Source organism: Rissa tridactyla, chromosome 2 (genome assembly GCF_028500815.1).
Source record: "Rissa tridactyla isolate bRisTri1 chromosome 2, bRisTri1.patW.cur.20221130, whole genome shotgun sequence".
Taxonomy (NCBI): Eukaryota; Metazoa; Chordata; class Aves; order Charadriiformes; family Laridae; genus Rissa; species Rissa tridactyla.
Window position 1 is genome coordinate 37,022,208 of NC_071467.1, and position 21,338 is coordinate 37,043,545.

At 40.9% G+C, this 21,338-nt stretch overlaps 1 protein-coding gene across 1 annotated transcript in view; it reads left to right on the plus strand.

The window, feature by feature from the left end:
* Positions 1 to 20,293, plus strand: part of SLCO5A1 (solute carrier organic anion transporter family member 5A1) — an 85,243-nt gene extending 64,950 nt beyond the window's left edge. The window contains exons 6-9 of the mRNA XM_054192560.1: positions 4,518 to 4,677; positions 8,480 to 8,721; positions 10,915 to 10,979; positions 12,204 to 20,293. Of these exons, the coding sequence (XP_054048535.1) occupies positions 4,518 to 4,677; positions 8,480 to 8,721; positions 10,915 to 10,979; positions 12,204 to 12,649 (913 nt within the window). The 3' untranslated portion in view covers positions 12,650 to 20,293. The remainder of the gene's footprint in view (positions 1 to 4,517; positions 4,678 to 8,479; positions 8,722 to 10,914; positions 10,980 to 12,203) is intronic.
* Positions 20,294 to 21,338: the final 1,045 nt, after the last annotated feature.

The window sequence follows — 21,338 nt, forward strand, 5'->3', positions numbered from 1 at the left end:
GGAGTTCAGCTGGCTGAGTCTGGGGTCAGCTCTGTCACTGATAAGAGCTGTTGTGATCAAAGCTGGAGAGGAGGGCCTGCCCCTCCTTTCTCTTGGACTTGCTGTGTGATCACTGGACTGATCATTGTGATCATTGTATCTGGACCCAGTTCTGAGCTGGTCTTGCCATCGCTCTCGGCTCCCATCTCACCTTCCCTGTCCAGGATGCCAGCCAAAAAGTCATAGGGAGGGAGGTCGGGCCCTCACTTTCATGTTCTAAATTTTTGGAGATCTTAGAAGTGGCAGCTGTCTTGAATCCTTCCAGAAGCTGTCTTTCTGACTTTGGTGTCTGAAAGGACAAAACTTCCAGGGTTTATGTGTTCCTTCAAAACTTCATGGGTTGCAAATTACAACCCATAAAGTACGTGGTTTAAAACTGGCCGTCTATCTTCGGAAAAACTTGTATATTGCCATACTGAATATTGCAGTGCCTAGCATTTGAGTACTTTGAGACAAAAAATAGCATTTACAAGCCTAGAGTAGAGCTATGACAGAAACTAAGACTTACATTTAAGAGCAAATCCCAGAAAAAGAAAGCTATTTAAGCATCACAGGAAACTATAGATTGCAGTTCTGAAAACATAACGAAATGGTATTTTTTCTAAGTAATGGGAGAAGCTTCAGGTGAAAACGTTGATGTCAGCTGCTTTTCAGTTGTCAGTGGCTTGGTATCTATCGCCTTATGCAGTGAAGAGGGAGCGCAGGTGCAGACTTCAGGAACCGTGATTTCTTTAGCCAGAAAGTTATTTAGAAAATACGAGCTAGGGCCCCTAGCCTCAGACAACCGTATCACTTGGAAATAGATGGGTATGAATAAGGTCATCCAGGTAACTTTTCCATTGGCTTAATGCATTCATGTTGCTGGCAGTATTTTAAACCCAGATAAAATTCCAAATGAGATGCAGAGCATTGAACCCCACTGCAGACTCTTGCTTTTCCATTTACTAAATTAATTTAGCAACCTGAAACAAGACAGAGAGCATGGCAAGTGTAGCAATAATAGGTATAAATATGATATGGGCCATTTAAAAGTTCATGCTTGTTATAATTTGGCTGCATAATGGCAGCAGAAGATAACTTAGGTTTCAAGGTGTCTGCATCTATATCTAAGCAGAACAGTTATTTTCGTTTTGGTAACTGAGCTAGCATGTTGAGTAATAGCATGGATAAAAGATAATACTTTATGCCTATACCTTCTGGCATAATTCCTTCAGATAATACTAGATGTGATTATATTAGATTAGTTAATATTAGATGTGGCTTATTTAATTGCAACTACAAGATCTCACTAGAGCTTGCAAATATTTTCCTGTTGGCCATAGGAACCCCTTAAGTTTGTTTTTTCAGGAGCCCTCATGTGTTCAGAATTTACAAGCAAAGTTGTAGAAGTGGGGGCTGTCAGATAAAGCTAGTAAGAGCCAGATTCAAAACAAACAACAGCTCATGTAACAGGCTGCGCGCTACTGAAAAATCCTTGCTGTTGGATATTGTAGATGCAAAAAAATTTAATCTTAGCAGGAGAAGTACAGGGGAAAAAATGGGGTTTATTAACTAAAAAAACACATCAAACTTAGAAAACATTTTGGGCTGAGACTCATTAGAGGCTGAGAGAATACTTTTCTGGGGGAAGTTAACTTCCCCTGTTCTTGCTTTTCCCTAGTCATCTTCTTATGGCTGCTGTTAGAGATAGGATACCAGTGAAGAGGCAACCGTGGTCTCCACAGACGTTTTTATGTTTCTAGAGGTTTTCACAGAAAATGTACACATACAAGAAGAAGTTGCAATTAGTCTTTAACCAGCCAAGGCAAAAAAGCAATGCTACAGAACTCATCTGAGCAATCCCAATAATTGAAAGGGCCAAAGGTAGTATAGTAGCTCTTCATAAACTAGTCCGAGCTTTTCAAGAAAATATGCTCATTAAAAGTAAATGGCTTTTCAGACCAGTTATTTGTCAGAAAAACGTGATATCATCGACTACTTCCTGATTAATGAAGAGCGCCTAGATAATAGAGATTGACATCTTGCATCATCTGATATTAGCTCTACATACACTGGGTCCAGTCATGCCATTCTGTTTTTAGTTTGGTAACAAACAAACTAATATCCATTCTGTCTTTCTTTAACTTTTTCATTTTAAGTCCCTCTGTTTCTCTATAATCAGAATTCGTATACACAGGAGTTTTTTTGTATATACAGGTTTTTACTATTCTTTTCTTTCAGTGAGGTTGCCTTTGTAGGTGCTAACACTTTTCCCCTTTTGCATTGTACTCCAAGCTTTTACTCTACCCAGGAATGTTAAAAGTCCAGTGTCACCTTGGGCTTTCCTTGGGAGTAGCTGGGTGTCTCCTCCAGGGTTTGTGCACAAAGCTGGGCTTTTCTAAATGACCTGAGAGTTGTTTTGGGCAGGGCTGAAATGCTATGGTAGGTAAAGAAGGAGCTTGTTAATTTGATGACTGTGCGATTTAGTCAACCTGAGTCAAAACCTGTGATGGCGACAGCTGGCAGTCAGTTGTAACCAGAGTTGATTTATTTCTACTGATACCAAAAAGCACCATTTGATCCGTGTTTTTTTTTTTCCCCCATTATCTTCCAATGAAGAGTCTGTAATCTTACAGATACGGACCCTGCTGTTACTAGGGCCTTTGTCACTTCTGGATTGAGCTGCTAAATATGAGCCAGCAGTGTTCCCAGGTGCCCAAGAAGGCCAACAGCAGCCTGGCCTGTATCAGGAACACTGTGGGGAGTGGGACTAGGGAAATGATCATCCCCCTGCACTTGTCACTGGTGAGGCCTCACTTCGAATACTGTGTCCAATTTTGGGCCCTTCATTCCAGGAAAGATATTGAGGTGCTGGAGTGTGTCCAGAGAAGGGCAACGAAGCTGGTGAGGGGTCTGGAGAACAAGTCTTACGAGGAGTGGCTGAGAGAGCTGGGGTTGTTCAGCCTGGAGAAAAGGAGGCTGAGGGGAGACCTTATCGCTCTCTACAACTACCTGAAAGGAGATTGTAGCCAGGTGGGGGTCGGTCTCTTCTCCCAAGTAACAAGTCCTAGGACAAGAGGAAATGTCCTCAAGTTGCACCAGGGGAGGTTTAGATTGGATATTATGGAAAATTTTTACACTGAAAAGGTTATTAAGCATTGGAACAGGCTGCCCAGGGAAGTGGTTTAGTTACCATCCCTGGAGGTATTTAAAAGACGGGTAGATGTGGTGCTTAGGGACATGATTTAGTGGTGGTTTTTGTCAGAGTTTTGTTAGGTTGATGGTTGGACTAGATGATCTGAAAAGTCCCTTCCTACCTAGGCAATTCTGTGATACTAACTGATACAGTAAAGTAGAGCCACGGTGGGATTATATGTTTATAAAATCTTGATTCCAGCCACAAGTTGCACAGGGGCACAGTTGCATAGGGGCATTGACAATACTGGCTACCCATTGGCGGCTCAGGTTATCAGGTATTGGTTCTTAGGAGTTTGTCCTTAGCACCCAGGGCAGTGCCATTTTGTGAGACCAAAACTGCTTCTGGATGACCTGCTCTCTCCAGACAGGACCCAGATGTGCCATGCAGAGGTCTTAGCTGGAGGAGATTGTGCATCAGGAGAGAGCTGTAGCTGCTTCATTCGGGCCTTGTTACATGAGCCACTGAGCTGAGATGAGTCCCATGGGCTACTGCTTTGGTTGGGGTCCCTTTGCACATTCATCCATCCCATGGTGAGGACGTGCCCAGGCTGGCATGGTGCTTGCCAGTGAGGAATTGATGCAGTTCCCTGCTGTAGCAGTCAAGATCTGTTCAGCCACCTGTTTAGAGCAGCAGTGACAGAGAGTGAAGAGCCTGCTTTTTCATGTCTGCATATCCTTCAGCTTTTGAAATTCCCTTCGGTTCCTTCTGAGCATACCGCCAAATGCTTCTGGGGAAGACCTAGAAAGTTGTGCTTTGGCAAGATTTTGGGGAATTGTCTAGGCAAGCAGAGTAACAGTTCTTTTACAGACATTTAGTAGAAGCACAGCACTCATCCAGATCTAGAGAGATTCCTGTAGATGTCACATATATGTATAAATAATGCAAGCATTAAATTTTCTGAACAGTTGTTGGTATGTGGGAAGAGATACCTAATAGTTCACATAGTGCTTATACCTCATCACTGAGCCCTTCACTAGTAGTCAACAAATTGCTGCAGCTTAGGATAGACATATGAAATAGTGTTGTGTTAACTCTTAAAGGAAAAATACAACTATTATCCGGGCAAAAAAGATACTGTTTTTAAACTTTGGAATTATCTTTGTATTGCATTGATTATAGTTGATAGCAGGGATGCCTTGGATGTTGTTCTATGATTTTTAAATCATGTACATAGAGTTAATGCAGTCTTTCTCTGATAATCAACTATTAGTTCCAGAGGTAATGAGTAGGATGTTTTCTCCCTCTGAACAGCAGGATATCTGTGCTTGCTCTACTAGCATGTTCTTTTTCTTTTCTTCAGTCCCACTCTTGCCATGGCCCACAGGAATCTGACTGGGAGCTGTAATGTTAACTGTGGATGTAAGATTCATGAGTACGAGCCTGTCTGTGGATCAGATGGAATAACATATTTTAATCCTTGCCTAGCTGGCTGCATCAATGGTGGAAACCATAGCACAGGGGTAAGTCCTTCACCCACCCACATACAACCCGTGAGTAACCGTTCGGGACTGATGCAGATCGAAGACTGCTGTTTCTACCACGAGAATCCCCCTGCTAAGCTCCAGAGAAGTTGCTCTGAAGCAGACTTGTGCATAAGTCTTTTGAAAGGCTGCTGGTGCTACTATAGCCTGGTCGCACCCCCCTTCCTTTCAGTTACGTACAAATTTGAGGCACAAGTTCATTTGTACCAGGTGAATCCTCCACCCAAGTGAGTGCGAAGTGCCACGGGGTGGGGAGGGCTGATGTTTCCAGTACAGACTCTGAAGCCCCTGATGGCAGTGGCCTGCACGTCTCATGTTCCTACAGGGTTCCGAGAGGGGGCCTAGAGTCAGTGTCATCTAATTCGGCTTTCTGCTAACATAGGCAGCCATGTCGTCCTGTCTTACTGCGAGCTCATCAGTGTTACTCTTAAGAGTTGTTTTGGTTTTTTTTTTTTTTGCTCCCTCTCTGAATGGAATGAAGAACTTAACTCTTCAGGTTGGAAGTGTTTTAAACTCCTGTTTACATGTAGTTATGGCCTGTTTAAAGTCATTGGTGTTTGTGTCAGCCTCATCATTTTGCATGAGTAGCTGTTGCACCTGCACCAGTGTATGGATAGGTCTTTTGTTTGTGTGGCTAGACAAAGGCTGCCCAAGCATTCTGCTCTTGTAAAATAGTTTGGCCATTCACATAGCCCTTCCCTAACCCTCCTCCAGGCTAAACGAACTGAATGTCATTGAACTCATGTAACTAGAACTTAAAGGATGTTAATAATCCACTTACTTTTTTGGAAATACGTTGCCTGTTACAGCCCAGTCTTCCAGTTATGCTGGGGTGGGGAAGGGCATCCTGCTGATAAAATCACACCATGGAAATTTGGCAGTTTCCAGGACTGGGTACTGGAAAACAGCTGAAAAGTAGAATCTGACCTAAATAGCAACAGAGCATTATGGTCATGCTCATTTTGTACAAAAAACTGAACTCTTAAATTCTTCTGTTACAGAACTGTCCTTTAAAAAAGGATTAATTAAGAAAGACAGGAAGTAATGCAAACATTGATTTTCTCAGGACTTGGTTGTGCTTTCCAGAAAGCTTATTTATAATGTATCAGTCTCCTGATTTGCAGTCCTGAGGCAGCCTGTGAAGCAAGAGAATGCTAGGTCCACTGTTCTGCTTTCTCAGGTTGACCGGATAATGGTCTGAAAATTCAGGTTCATACATAGATGCCACTGAGAATAGATTGGTTCCCTTACAGGTTTTTTTTTTTAGAGTATCTTGCTGTTTTTTAATAGAAAATCACTTTGGCCCAATTGGAAAAAAGTGTGGTTAATTTTCATTGTCTATATAAATCTTATTTGTGCTTTGCTGGATTGAGACATAGGTTTAACCTTTGCTACATTTCATCTGATATCAGACTGGCACTATTAATTCATTTAGCGGGGAGGTACTTTTAGAGTATGTACTCTTCGATATCTCCTCTTACAATTTAAGAAAAGATCCTTCGTGGCCTGAAGTTTTAACTTGGTAGCTAATGGTGAATAGAATAGTCTGACATTGGTAGGAAAAAACATTTCTTCATTAAATAATGCGTTACATAGCAGACTTTTAAAAACAACAAATGTAATCTTGTCCCACTGTATAATGCACAAAATGTTGCTAAACTATAACATTTGGATTTAAGTTTATAACTTATAGTGTTTTCAAAATTAACCCTTTAAAAATTGGAATTAGGAGAAAAAGGATGCCAGTGTACAGTTCATATATATATTCCTGTACTCTAGCATTATCCACACTTCTAAATACTTAAAGGTTGGGTGTCAGGAGGATGGGGCCAGGCTCTTTTCAGTGGTGCCCAGTGACAGGACAAGAGGTAACGGGCACAAACTTGAGCACAGGAAGTTCCACCTAAACATGAGGAGGAACTTCTTTACCCTGAGGGTGGCAGAGCACTGGCACAGGCTGCCCAGAGAGGTGGTGGAGTCTCCATCTCTGGAGACCTTCAAAACCCACCTGGATGCATTCCTGTGTAACCTGTTCTAGGTGACCCTGCTCTGGCAGGGGGGTTGTACCAGATGATCTCCAGAGGTCCCTTCCAAGCCTATGATTCTGTGATTCTATGATTCTATGATTTCTATTGTGTCATGTCTGTCTCATTTAGTACACAGACTTGGTTTCTCTGGTGATGAACCAAGGTTGTGTAGTAGAGAGGACTGTTTTCTCTAGGATGCCTGTTTGGCATTTGCATTTGGAAGCAATAAGGAGATTAAGGTGAAGAAGGCAGGAAGGTGAAGAAGGTAGGAAGAAAGCAGATACTCATGTGATATTAGAGAGTGGAGTGCTACCTTGGGAAACTGGATTCTGTCATTGCCTTCATTCCTAAGTGATGCTGGGCAAGTGACTTAAACAAAACTTCTCCCAGTTAGTCATTAATCTCATATTCTTCATATTCTGTATGATGGACATGAGCAATAACCAGAAGTGCCATTTGTAGAAGCACTGAGTGCCTAAATCTGTATCTGAAGGCATGAAAAATTACATTTAGAATATATTAAATTGTATATAATGGAACATGTTCTGAAAAAACGGATCCCAATTGTCTCAAATTAGTCACCCACATTTGTGAAACTTTTGATCTGTTTCAGCTACTTAGCTACAAAATAGCGGTGACAACATCAGCACCTCATCTCATAACTGTTTTAAAGATACATTACTCCTTTTTGAAAAAAATAAGCTATAATGTGAGTGTGATAGAAGAATCCATATGAAATATGAGTCATTCTGTCTTTGTAGCGCAATTTGTGTAGTGTGAGGAAAAAAATACCTGGAGCCACATTTTGAAAATGAGAGGTAAAATACTGGATAAATTGATACATTATTAAGATGTTCATCTAAATCCCATGGGAAAAAAATGTGAGGCTGTGTCATAGCACAAACACATACAAAGGTATACATTAAAGTTGACAAGCAACCATAATTTTGTTATTTCCTGATGTCCAAGTGCTTAAATTTGCAACCTTAAGATGGTCTTGTAATGTAGCTTCTGTGCATGTGTGGTCCTAGGTTTTATGAAAGCAAAGATTGAAACCAAAACCTCCAGGCTGTAACATCACAGGGGTCCTGACCTGTTTCTTCTCAATCACAGTCCCTTTGTCTATGATATGCCACTTCATTATTCAGTCTTTCATCCTAATTTCATCCTCTTTGTCCGTTCAGGAATCCCTCATGTCCTTTAGTCTTCACTGTTTAAGTCTCTGGTTTCTCCTTATTTTCTGGTTTGCTCTAATATGCATCCCATCCACATCCACCTGGAAGGTCCTGGGCTCTAAACATGAAGTGCAGCTTGTTGCTTTTTAGCCAAATCTGGGGAGACTTTCATTCAGATGTCAGAAGACACCTCCTGAAGATGGATGCTGACAACGTGCCAAATTCCAGAATATGGTGTTGTCAGTGCTGCTTAAGGAGCGTTTTCTTGCTGTTTTTATAATACAGTAGAAACAAGCTTTTTCTCCAGCCGCCTTGTCAGAAGTGATTGAATTGTTTCAGCAAAATTTTCCCAAAATATTCCAGATTTTTTTCTAACCTCAGCCTAAACATTGGAAGTCGTAAGCAATGGAAAGACAGTCTCAACACGGGAAGTCCTGGCCAGCTTTAAAAATACTTGGAGTGGTAACCTTGCATGTACTTGGGGTAATGAAGCTAAAGACTGAGAAGTACCACGTCTCTGCGCAATGTCTTTCTTGCACGGGTTTTTCATGCGGGAATGTTCTTTTTCACTCTCCCCAGGTACGAAATTACACAGAATGTGCCTGTGTCCAGAGTCGTCAGGTGATCACTCCGCCGACGGTGGGCCAGCGCAGTCAGCTCCGCCTGGTTATTGTCAAAACATACCTGAATGAGAATGGCTACGCTGTTTCTGGGAAGTGTGATCGAACCTGCAACACGCTTATCCCATTCCTGATATTTCTTTTCATTGTTACCCTTATAACAGCGTGCGCCCAGCCGTCAGCAATCATAGTGACACTCAGGTGAGAACTCAGTTATAGTTTTTAAAGTAATTTTGCTGTGCCCACTATCACCAGCGCCTGTGTCAGAAGAGGCTGGGGCAAATGCAGCCAAACTCCTTCAAGCTTATGTATCCTTGAAAAGTGAATAGAACAGGCCTGACATGGATAGGGTGGAACTTGCTTGTATTTAGAATGTGTAAGGTGATAATCCACTTCAGGAAACATGAAGTGCCCAGTGATTTCCAGGTGCTATAAGGAGAGAATAAGTAAAAGCATCATGTGAGAAAATGATTACTGCTGATGAAATTTTCATCCTTCTTAGAGTCGGTTTGAATTTTCAAATGCAAATGAAAAAACATTAGTATTTAAAATTATCCTTTTCTCTTTCTTAAAATTTTTCATTTCTGTCACATGCCTGTTTTTGAATCTTCTGTTTTTTTCTTCACAAGAATTTTGAACTTGTACTGTAGTAGTGTCATTGTCACCGTGATCATTTAAGGATAGAGAACAAGACATTCTTTATAGGGAAAGGTAGTGTCACTTATTTGTCCATTTGAAAAAAAAGTGTTCAGGTTTTTGGATTGGCTTTTCTCATCTATGACATCTGGTCTGGGATTTTCTCCTGGTAGTGTTGGTTTTTTATCTTCACTCTAATATTCTGAAACTACTGATGTTCTGCTGCTGCTCACAATTAGCCCCCTGTAAAAATAATGATGGCGAATCTTTGTAACATGTCATGGAGCCTTAGAAAACAGGAGGCAGATCAGAACTTGTTTTTGGTCTCCTTCGGCTCAGCCACGAGCCCAACTCTGGAACCCTCTGGCAGGCACCTGTGTGTCATCCCCACCAAGGACAAGCACTCTCTTGCTGTCCTTTTCTCGGCTCAGGTGGCTGAGGTTTATGCAGGAGCCTGCTGCTGACACATGGGGGTCTGTGCTGTGTCATGTGGTGGAATTTGTCTTCCAGTTTGCCTTTCAAAAAATCTACAAAATGGGTGCAAGGATCACTGTTAGGACTGTGAAGCCAAGTGCTTGGGAGTGGGCACATCAGAATTCCAGTTGCTCATGCAACTTTAGCTCAACTACTCTGCACAGCTCTGTTATAATTCAGAGACTTCTGACCTTATTCCTTCTCTCTTCGGGTTTTCCACCTCTACAATAATAAAAACCCGTTGTCATTGCACTGCAATTATGCAAAGGTAAACTACAATCAATGAACATTAATATTGCAGTGAGCCGCACAGTAGTGAGGTGCATAAGGGACAATTCCAGCAGGATTTTGTAATGTTCAGTAAAAAAAAGGGCGGCTCACACACATGAACAGTGACACCCACTGTCTCAAACCACGTATTGTGCATAGCGCATTGGTCCGAGATTTGTGTCCCAAGTTTGTTCCCCGATTTCTCAGTTTCTGAGTGCGTGCTTGACTTCAAAACCTTGATTTTTCAGCTGCATTCGTTTGACTGCAGTCTTTTTGTGTGTTTTTATCTTGTATTTCAATGTCATTAGGAGCTGCCTATCTTAATTTCAGACCTTTAAATTAAGATTTAAAAATATTTTTTAAATCAAAAGAAAATTGTGGTTTACTAAAATTGTAGTTGCATTGTGGGATATCATTACTCTGCATTTAGTCTTTTGAAAGCTTGACACTTTTCATTTGAAATCAATGGAAGAAGTCTGATATTACTTGTGTTGAAAAGGAGCAGTGTTTAAAGAGACTGTTTGGATATTTCTACTGATAGTTTTCCTAAAGTAGCTCCAAAGTGCTTATGGTACGCAGAGATTTGTTAAATTCAGGAGCGGAGTCCAGCTTTCAGCAATTTACTTCTCCATTAATTCTAATTTATCTAAAAAAAAATTAAGAAAATAAAGCAAGGCATTATATGAAATAACAGGAAACTGTCACGAGAAGCCATAAACATTTTGGATGAATTCTCTACATTTCCTTAATGGGTTTGGATCAAAGTCTTCAGGCCTTACACAGGTAAAGAAAGGTTAAAAGACATGATTGAGATTTTGATTAAACAGGGACAGGACGGGCTGGATATATTTTTTCCTAGGCATAAGAGTTAATAATATTAGAAGCTAAATGGAAGAAATTTAGACCAAGGGTTTTTATAGCTCAGGAAAAAGCCAGGAGGTAGAGCCAGAATGTAATACAATGATTATCTGTTTTGACTGTTTCTTCAGAGGAGGTTTCTTTTTTGCCTGCTAGGTCTGTGGAAGATGGGGAGAGGCCCTTTGCACTAGGAATGCAGTTTGTTCTGTTACGAACTCTTGGTAAGTCTTACAGTTACTCAGCATTTCCACGTTCCGCTTAAATATACCATAAAAGTACTAAAATTCCAGAAATCTGCAACTAATTGTCTGACTAACTGTATTAGGAACATAAAATTAACAGCTTCTAAAAATGTTGTAGCTGAGAATGCATTTATTTTTCTCTTTTTTTTTATTCCTAACTTTCTAGAACAACATTTTTGTCCCAGAAAGTCCCAGTTTTGAATTTAATTTAAAAATTAATAGTTACTAAATACGGTTTTATAAGGATTTTTTCTTTTTTAGAAACAGATTTTTATTGCTTTCAGTGATAACAATAGCTTTTTGCTTTTTTAACATAAGAACCAATTGTTACTTAATGCCTCATTTCAAATGCTTCAAAGCAAAAAGGGTACGTGTTAAAAGTCTGTTCCACGAAGTAGTTTCTTTGAAGCTCATGAACTTCTAAAATCCTGCCTATGAACACTCTAGGTATTCAGCTACTATGAGGCATGTGACTAGAGCAGGTAAGGACTATGGTAAGAGAGCATGAGGAGAAGCCCGTGTAGCTGCATCTGGAAGTTTTCTTTGAGGAAGGGTGTTTCTGACTTATCTTAAAGGTTCTGTATTTCTGGAGAAAGCAGGAGCATTCAGTGGTCTGGCTGCATTTTTAGCAGCCATAGAAGTTAAAGTCTGTTTCTGAGGAAGATCTATTCAAAAGAAAATGTACTATTTTAGTGGTTTTACCGCTTCCGTCCATCTGCAGTAAGAGAAACATTTTGCCATCTTTGGGGCTTTTTCTCCTTAGTCTAAAGGAGTAACCGCCGCCCTTTCCCAACTTGTGAGTAATTGACGTTCAGCAAGTAATGCTCTGGAGATAGCATTGTATTTTGTTCCTCTCCTGTATTTTATTTCCTGAGAGCAACATTGGATTTTTTTTTGGGGGGACACATAGTTCAAGAAGAGCTATCTGGGGACGGCAGATTGAAGCAGTACCCGTTGTAAGGTGCTGCTGCACTGTCTTCTTTGCTTGAATTCTTTCCCATTTGCGGTATGTTTCGTGTGTGGGATAAGTAGTGTTGGTGGAAAGATCAGCTGACCAGCTTTCCACATTTTACATTTCATGTGAGAATAGCAGTGTAGAAATCTGAAGAATTCTCGACCTGTTTGTGTGAGGCATATAGTTTCTTTAGAAGTTTTCCACTATATGCTGACAAGTATTATTTCTGTTGCTATTTTTTATTTCAGCTTACATTCCCACCCCAATTTATTTTGGGGCTGTTATTGACACCACGTGCATGCTTTGGCAACAGGATTGTGGCGTACAAGGATCTTGTTGGGAATACGATGTCACCTCATTTCGTTTTGTCTACTTTGGGTTGGCAGCTGCTCTCAAGTTTGTGGGATTCTTTTTTATTTTCCTGGCCTGGTATTCCATTAAGTGTAAAGAAGAGCAACTGCAGAGACAGAGATGGAGGGCTTCGCCGGTGAACACTGTGAGTGAGATGGTTGGGCAAGTTGGACCCCAACAAAACTATGCACGGACTAGATCCTGCCCTACCTTCAGTTCCCGAGGAGACATCAGTGTGGCACAAGGAATGAACTGCGTAGCACAGACGTACCCCAGCCCTTTTTCAGAAGCAATAAATTCCTCAAATGAAAATGCATTGGAAGAAGTCACTGCTGAGATATAGACCCCTGGCTTGGTAATGTAATACTTAGTTTTGTTGGTTGACTTAATTACGGCGCCTTGTAAAACACCTGTGCCTTCTATTTTTAATCTAAATGTAATACATGATAAAACCAACAAAGCTTAATGCAAACAACCATAGTATGTTCCTGAGGGCTGGATACCTCAAACCAACCCAAGTTCTTATTTCTCTCCTCCCGACAATGGAGTTTTAAAAATTGTGTTTGTAATTATTTCAGATGTGTCCGTTAAATGTCCATGCTCTGATCTAATACAATGTAAGGGTGAGGTATTATGAACAGCAAAAGTCAGTGGAAGAGTGACAAAAACTCATATCGTTGATGTCTAGACGTCACAAAAATGCTTAAATGTATTGTCAACTTTATATTCGCAAATCGTATTTTTAAGAGATGTGTAATTACTGTGAGTTCTGCTACAAAGCACAATTGAACTTGTTTAAACTATGCAACTTATTTGGATAATTGTATGTGCAGCGAATTAAGTTTGAAGTTTGCTTTTAAAGACATTACTGCAACTGAATTTGAAAGGGGCTACTTTCAGACATAAGCATTAAACTAAAAAAGAATAGAAGGTTTAAAGTACTGTTAAAACACGTTAAGCCATACAAAAGTTGTGCATCAGGTAACGTTTGCAAATGCTGAGTCGTAATATCTTTATCCTGTCAAAATGTGCATTAGTTTTCATTTGATGGGATGTAGTCATTCTTCACAAAGTACACAGGCTAGGAAAGTATAATGCTTACAGTAAAAAACTTCAGTATTAATTTATAATAACATTAAGATGAAAGAATCGTGCACCCATACCAGAGCAGATATGTGCATATTTCTGTAATGTTATTTGGGTGGCCGTTACTGGCGCCAAATCCATACTTTTCCTCAAGAAGAAAAATAACCAATTATAGCTCAATAAGAAGAGCTTGGCTGTCCTTCAGAAATGCGTGCCAGTCTAGTTCAGCTTCAGTGAACAAATCTCGAGGGAGATCTAATGGCCTCATTTCATGTCTGAGTGGCCGCCTGGGACCTGGCGGTCCCCTTGCAGCTGGCGACAGTGCGGGGCTGGGTGCCATTCGCTGCCCGATGCAGGAATCAGCAGAGAGACCCTTCAAGTGGGCTGCAGGCAGCCTGCCCACTGCCGTGCCTGGTACGAGGCTTTCCCCTCCACTCCTGGCACCACTGGGGTGCTGTGCTCCCCGCCACCGAGGACAGCTGGGGAGGGGACACCAGCTCACACTCTGGTTCTCTCTCGTTTCTTCTGCCTCTCCCGCTGCCCGGTGCTGGGCAGGCTGGTGGGACAGGTTTGGAGGTCCTAGTTGCGTGGTTTGTCCCACACGTGGCTGCCTTTTCTTTTCTCAGCTTCATTGAAAGCTTCATTGAAGGTGAAGGGCAGGTCATCTCTCCTTTGCCCTTCCAGGGGAAGAGCTAAGAACAGAAATTGTCTGCAAGCGTGGACCCACAGGACATGATGTGGCCTTTGCTTATTCCAAATTACTGTAGTGTTTTCTCCCCAGGAAATGCTGAGACTTTCTAATCAAATGTACTTGGCATCTCATTTCTTACCCTGGAGGCTTTGTGGTGCCATGCTTATGATGTACTAATGATGTCTCAAAGGGCAGAGAATGAATTCAGGTGGACACTAGGAAGTCAAAGTTGTATTTTGCCCTGCAGGGAAAGTCTTAGAAGTTTAGGAAATTAAAAGTCTTTTAAGAGGACACAGTGATAGGCAGGCTTGGATTTTGTGATGTGAGGGGCTTGTGTGAAAATAAATAGAAGAGAGCAGAACTTCTACGTATTTTCGAACAGACTTATTCCCAGTTTCTTTTTTAATTTAGCAATGATTTCATTTATTAATGAACAAACATTATATGGAACCAAGTCCTTGAAATTAAAGACAGTACTCTCCTTGGCATCCATTGCGTTGTCCTGGGAAGAGTAGATTTCCCTCTCCTTCTCCTTTGCCGGCTGCCTTCCCTCATCTCCTGGCTCACCCTGGCCGGCACATGGGGCTACCCACTGGGCTGGTTCCCCTGCTTGAATTGGTGGCTGCTTATTTCAGAACGTCTCAGTCCATTTGTGTGGCTTGTAATGATTTCCACTCTCTGTGGCTGTAAACTCAGATGCTTTTACTCCAAACTACAAGGTAGAGGAATATTGTTTTAATCACCTCCTGCTATTCGATACATATTAATAGCTTTTTGGGATCAAGCCACCAGGCACAACACATCCTCAGTCCTGTGCCAGCTGAGCTGTTAGCTTCTAGACTTCTCATCCCAAGGAATAAATTTCTTTGGCTCAGAGGTATTTGGCATATATTTTTTTGCCATAGGAGATCAAAATAGATAATAAAAGTGTCTCCTTTTGCTCCAGTCTCAAATGCTTCTTGCACCGTGTCAAAAATTGAGGCAAAGTAGTAGGACAAAATGTAATCGCTGCAATTGCCTGTCACCCATCCATTTTAGTCACACACCCATTTTAATCAGCATGGGATGAGGTGAAGAACGACAATCTTTTCAAATACCTCAGAAACAGAGCATTTAGGGAGTTGTAAAAGGCTGGAAATGAATCATCTATCCTGATCTATTCTGTTTCATGCCGCGTGTGCACTTCTGTTCCATGCGAATAACAAGGGAGAGCAGATTAGGTTTGTAGGATTGTCAGGAGCTGACACTGATGGCAGAGAATGAGAGTGGTAGAAGTGACACATCTGCAACTGCTGCCACTTCTCATGTGATTTCACGGAAATTCAGAGCTCGTGGGAATGGAGACCATTCCTTTTTAGGAATGGGCTTTTTAGGAAATCCTGACACACTTCGAAAAACATTCATTTTTTTGAAACATTTGAGAAACTGGAATGTGGAGGGAAAGGTGTTCACTTCGGAAATACTTAAAAAGCCTTGTTTACATACTTTCAATAGCCTTTTAACTTTCCTTTCAAAATTATATGCAAAACAAAACATAACATAAAAAATCATTAGTATTTTTTGATTATAGATTATTTTGACAATGTGAGTATATTTCTACAAAATCACTTATTAAGTTGGCATCCTCTGAAAGAAAGAAACCCCAAACTCTGGCCAGTTTTTGATTGATTCCTGAAGGAGGCTTTATTGTGAGTAAGCTGTACCAGCCTAAGCCAATAATGGCATGCAGGGGAAACACATTAACTTCTTGAAGAAGTCAATTTCAGCATTGTCAACCCTGACTGAAATATGGACTGAGGCCTGCTGAGCAAACACTATTTTCTGAGGTGGTTGTTGCTGAAGGAATCAAAATGGCCAGAGAAGTTGTGTGCATCCCTAGCGGCAGTCATGATTGACGTGTGGTTCTAAGTCAACTCACAAGGAGAAAGAAGGAGCTTTATCACCCAGTGAAGGTGGCCATGCTGCCTTCTGCTGTGAAACCCTCTGACCAGGGAATATAAAATTCTGTTGACTTGTAATTTCCATCACTTTCCCTTTTTACCCCCAAACACTAAAGTTTGGATATCAGTGACCACAAGAAAACGTGAAGCAGGGGTCCTGCTCACCAACAGGCTGCTATCGGTAGCAAACCCAAGTCATCTACCTGCAGTTAACCAGCCAGGGACAATATGGAGCAGCAACACCCCACAATTAACTACAAGTCCACAAAGTGCCATCATGCCATCACAAGGACAGATATCCTCTTACACCACTTATTCGTGATTTAGAGTGATGGACATGAGAAGTATGCTCAATATATGGACTTGGCTGAACAGGTAATCGTCCCTGCTTAGCCTCCCACTTATCCCTGTTTCCTTAAAAAGGGAAAACTTCAGAAAGGGCATTGCCATGTCCTTGAGTGCTTGAGTGTAGCACCTTCAGGAGATGGTAGAGCTTTCGGGGGTTGTGGTCTTGGCTGGAATATCTGGAGAGTGGGACTCTGTATTTCTAAGTCTAGGCAAAAGCCCTGTGGTTTTGGTCCTTCTTTTTCCCCATGAACGTACTGGATATAATATGGTACAATTTGGAACTGGTGGCATTTTATGTCCTTTCAGTGTAGTGCAAGCAGCTGAAAGAAACATGTTGAAAATTGTGGTGCAATTTATATTTAATTGGAAACTTTCAGTTCTTTGACCAGCCATTGTATCTGTAAAAGTGCAGGTAGTAACTTGCAGTTCCTCAGAACTTCCCATTCTGTAAGTGAAGCAGGGGCACAAATCTCCTCCTAGGTATTAGAAAAGTAAGTTTGAAAGTCCCTAAATTAGTTACAAACACTTGAGTATAGTGTTTTCAAAAATATGTTTGTTTTTTTTTAAATATATCTTATTAATTTGTAGCATTAACTATTCATTCATTATGGCTCTGATCCAGCAGAACACTTAAATATGTGTGTAAGTTTATATACTTAAGTAACACACTTAAAAATAATGCATGTATTGGACCGAATCCCATCTGCATTCAAAAAGGAGTTCCTTTACCCAAGAGTAATTTCCATGCTGAGTTTTTTTCACCATGGAGTCAGGGATCATTGTAACCAGAATAGCACAAAGTAGCACTCAAGTACTCCCCCGTGGCATTCATGTGTGGCTGCTTATGTATTTGTCAATGGAGGAAAGCTTTAATTTTCAAATAGAATTCAAAATATTTTCTGGACATGCTCAAAGATGCATTCTAGCTCTTTCCGCCATTCACTTGTTTTATTAATTTCGGGATGAAAATCTGTGCATTATGTGGGGAGATAAATTAAACAAGGGTATCTTCCTGACCTTAAGTCCAATTAAATTGCTCAAGTAACGCTGTAGGTTCTGATTGTGCCCTTTCACAAAATTTGGACCTAGAGGATCAGATGACAAATTTTCAGTATCCCGCACAAACGGAGCGGAGCACTGCCTGCTCTGTGTCACTCCAGCCAGCATGGCTGGGAGAGCGCTCACCACCTTCTGTACTGTTCTTGCGGGTTTTCCCCCCAGATGCCTGCAGTATTGCTGCCTTACTACACTTTCTTTGTGTCTAATAGCACAGCTCTTCATCGTGTTATATTGACATAAAACTGATGATAAATAGGTCCAAAGTGTCTTACGGCAATTTTGGAGCCAGATTCTCAGCCTCATCGGTCTGATGATGATGCTGAAGAAGTGGTCCAGTACCTTGGGTTTTACGTTAACAAGCTGGTGCTTCAGCAAGCGTGTGTGAACTAAGTGATATCAAGTGCTTGTTTAGCTTTTATACTCTGGTCACTGGTGACAACTGCTGTTTTCAGAGATCAAAGACAAAATATTTCCTAAAGAAGTTTATCTTTTTCTGTTTTCTCAATAATGTGTCCTTTGTAATGGCATAGGAGATGCCACGCTGCATGCTGCAGTGTCTGGGTTCCCCCATTTGAATCCATCCAGCTGCGGTTGCTTTCCAGGAGCTTAAAACGCCTGGTAACAGAGATTTACCCGGACTGCAATCCGAATTGGCATAGCTTTGGACAGAGTGTTTGCCCCTTGTAGATTCAATCTGTATCAACACACTTCAGGTTCTTCACCTATTGGACTTGATTTTATAGACATTTTTATCCTTTAGAGTGCTTAGCAGATGGACGGTCGACATCATGGTGGTAGACTCATTCTTTGGTATAGAATTAGGGCTTTCTTTTTTTCTTATAATGTCTTGTTTTACAAATAACAATTCAAAAAGGTTACATGTAGACATTGTCACAGAGTAGAGATGTGGCGCCTTCAGTATCGGATCTAGGTATGTCCAGGGTTCACATGATTCATCGTCTTTACACTGAACATCGCTAGTACATGTTATGATGTGGCCAAAGGTTTGAAAGCCTACCTGATCCTCAGGAAGGAAAGTTTCCCTATCCTTTCCACAGAATATATTACATAAATTAAGGAGGACAGCTAACAATATCAATATCCCATAGTCATATCCATTACACTAACTACAGTTAGTAACTGTAGTTTTTAGCACACACACCCCCCCAGTCCTCAGACTTCAGATAAGCTATTTTATTTTGTCTTAAACACAGACGTAGCTCTGCAAGTTCAAAGTAGCTCCAAACTTTTCTTGGTTTTAAGTGTTACGAAATAGATGCTTATTTATTCAGGTTCCATTCTACTCTTCCGGTTATTATATTATCTGTTGTGTGTACTGTATTTTCTTATTTTTCCTATCTCAAACCAGTTGTCACAATGTTATCCTGTAACAACGTTTTGTTCATGATATAGATTAGGTGAAAAGGTGTGGAATTCATGAAGGGCTACAAAAAGCATCCAAAACATTGTTCACCTCGAGGAAGGGTGAGACAGCTTGATAATCTTTGGACAAAGGACTAAACAACGCTGTGGTGCTAATAGGTACTGAAGTATTTTATGATGTATTCACTATGACTTAAATGACATATTCAAGGCATGTCAATGATGCAACTGCATGTGTTTTTGTTCTTAAAGTCTGGACTGCTCCAGCAAAGACAGTGTTTGTAATTCCTGGTGGGCCAATTCCTACCTAGCTCTTCTGTGGGAAAGTCGTTTCAGGAGGCAGTATAGGATTTGGCCCAGCGCTGACAGCTAAGGTAAAAGCTATACAGACCACAGAAATACATGTAGGATGTATTCGTCCTGCTGTAGCATGTTACTGAAATAAAACTGAAGAAACTGAAAATAAATCCTACAGTAACGACAAGAAACACTGGAGTAAATTCTGGGACCCCTTAACCAAGCCACGTTAATAAGCGTGTGAATTAATTTGAGGATTCAGATCTGAAATACTAATGTTCTTCCATGGAATACCAGAAAAAGAGGGGTAGAATAAGATCAAATTCTACCTCTAACAATGGAAAAGGCCAAATTTGTTCAACTTTCTAGTGAGCTATGATTTAAAACAGAGGGGTTTGGTTTTAAAATCTTGAAGACAAAAATTTTTTCCTTCCAATTTGAATTCTGAAGGGTAATTATTTTGTGTTGTTGTGTCTGGACTGATTATGCGGAAGAGGCATCTGTATCCTAAATAGCACTGAGAGGTACACCTCCGACTGATAGGCCAGAAATGTGACCTCTTTAACAAACTCCATATTTGAAAACATGGCGGGACATTTCAAAATAAAAAAAAAAAAGGTAAAAAATCATCCGGAACTGAGTTTCGGATGAATTGCGGATGACTCCAACTGAATTTGGAGTCAGTGTGATCCACGGTTGTCTGAAGCCTTTCCTCAAAGAAGACCCGCTCTTTTCCCCAGTTGAGCAAATGGGAGATTTGCCCTTGGCTGCAGCGCATACCTCTACCAAACAATTTTAAGCAGAACAGCAACGGTCTGGGTAATATGTTAGGAGCATGGAGTGGGCACACTGCCTGTAACTGTTTAGTTTTTTTAAAAAAACTCATTATTAAGCAAATGTGTAGAGTATTAAGGAAATTTGTAGAGGATGTCTGACTGTATGAGTGTGTGGGTGCTGTGCTGTGGTAAAAAGAGACTAATTGGTTTATGCGGTTTGTTTTGCATACATTAGGCTCCTTATGGGGTTTTTTAATTGATATTTATTTCTCAGCAGAGCTTAGAATAATTTTAAAGCCGTGTAACACATCATTTAATGAAATCCGTTGTCAGCATCTGTTGTAAACATGTGTTTACAAAACAAACTCTTCAATACTTGATATTTGGAAATAAAAAATAGCATATCCCGTGTGTTTTATTTCTGACAAAAAAAAAGAAAATTACAAAAAAGGTATGTTGGTAGCAATCATTCTGGATCAGGTGATGAAGTATTTTGTCTTTTAGTGCATAGTCAGACAAAACCAAATCTTTCCACTGAATTCTGTGACAACGGCATCACAACTAAGTATTGATCATGCAGAAATAAACTGTAAAATTCCACAGCTTCCTTTAGCATTAAATTTGGTTGATGTTAGTTATGTGCTAAGAAATACAAATTTGTTTGAAATGGATATTGACAGTTCAAAAAAATACATAGGGTACGAGTCTACGTGCATCTACGCTCCTCAATAAAAGAGCACCAGGGCATGAACCCAAGGACCGGATTCCTGAGGTCATCACTGCTTAGCGCTTAGTTCACTCCTTGGCCCTGAGATGGGCCAGGCCAACAAACTACCTCCATGCGGTTTGTGGAGAATGACTGTGCCACAGGTTTGGTTCCCCCCATTCCTGCAGCCGTGCAAAACCAGAGGGTGGTGAGGGACCCCCCGTGTCCTCATGCAACACCACAGGGGCTGCAGTACACACTGCAGTATCACGCCGTAAGAGCTCTAGTGGTTTCAACACAGACATTTTAAAATTAAAACAATTGGAAATTACATTTTGGGTCCATAGGAACATCAGCATAAAACCAAGGGGAGACCCAGGGCTAAATGCTACATAATGTGGATGGGGCCAGCCTGGTCTAGCAGTGTGGGTGTTCATACAATTTGGTTTTGGAGCTAGATTTTCCACTCTCTGGACTCACTTTTATTTGAAAGTATAGATGTATCCATGGGTGGAAATTCTGTCCCAAGGCAGCCTGGTCTTCCAAGATCAAAAGAACAGCAGGTTGATTTTTCTAGACGTGTTTCATTATTGAGCCTTCACAGTGAAAATGTTTTGACCTGTAGTGCATGTTTCACGGCTGGATGAGCTGTGGCTTGTTTCTATGAAACCTTCTCACTGCTTGGTGTACTGTGAATACAAAACTTTGCTTCCAAGTTGTAGGTGAATTCGCATTGATTCAGAACG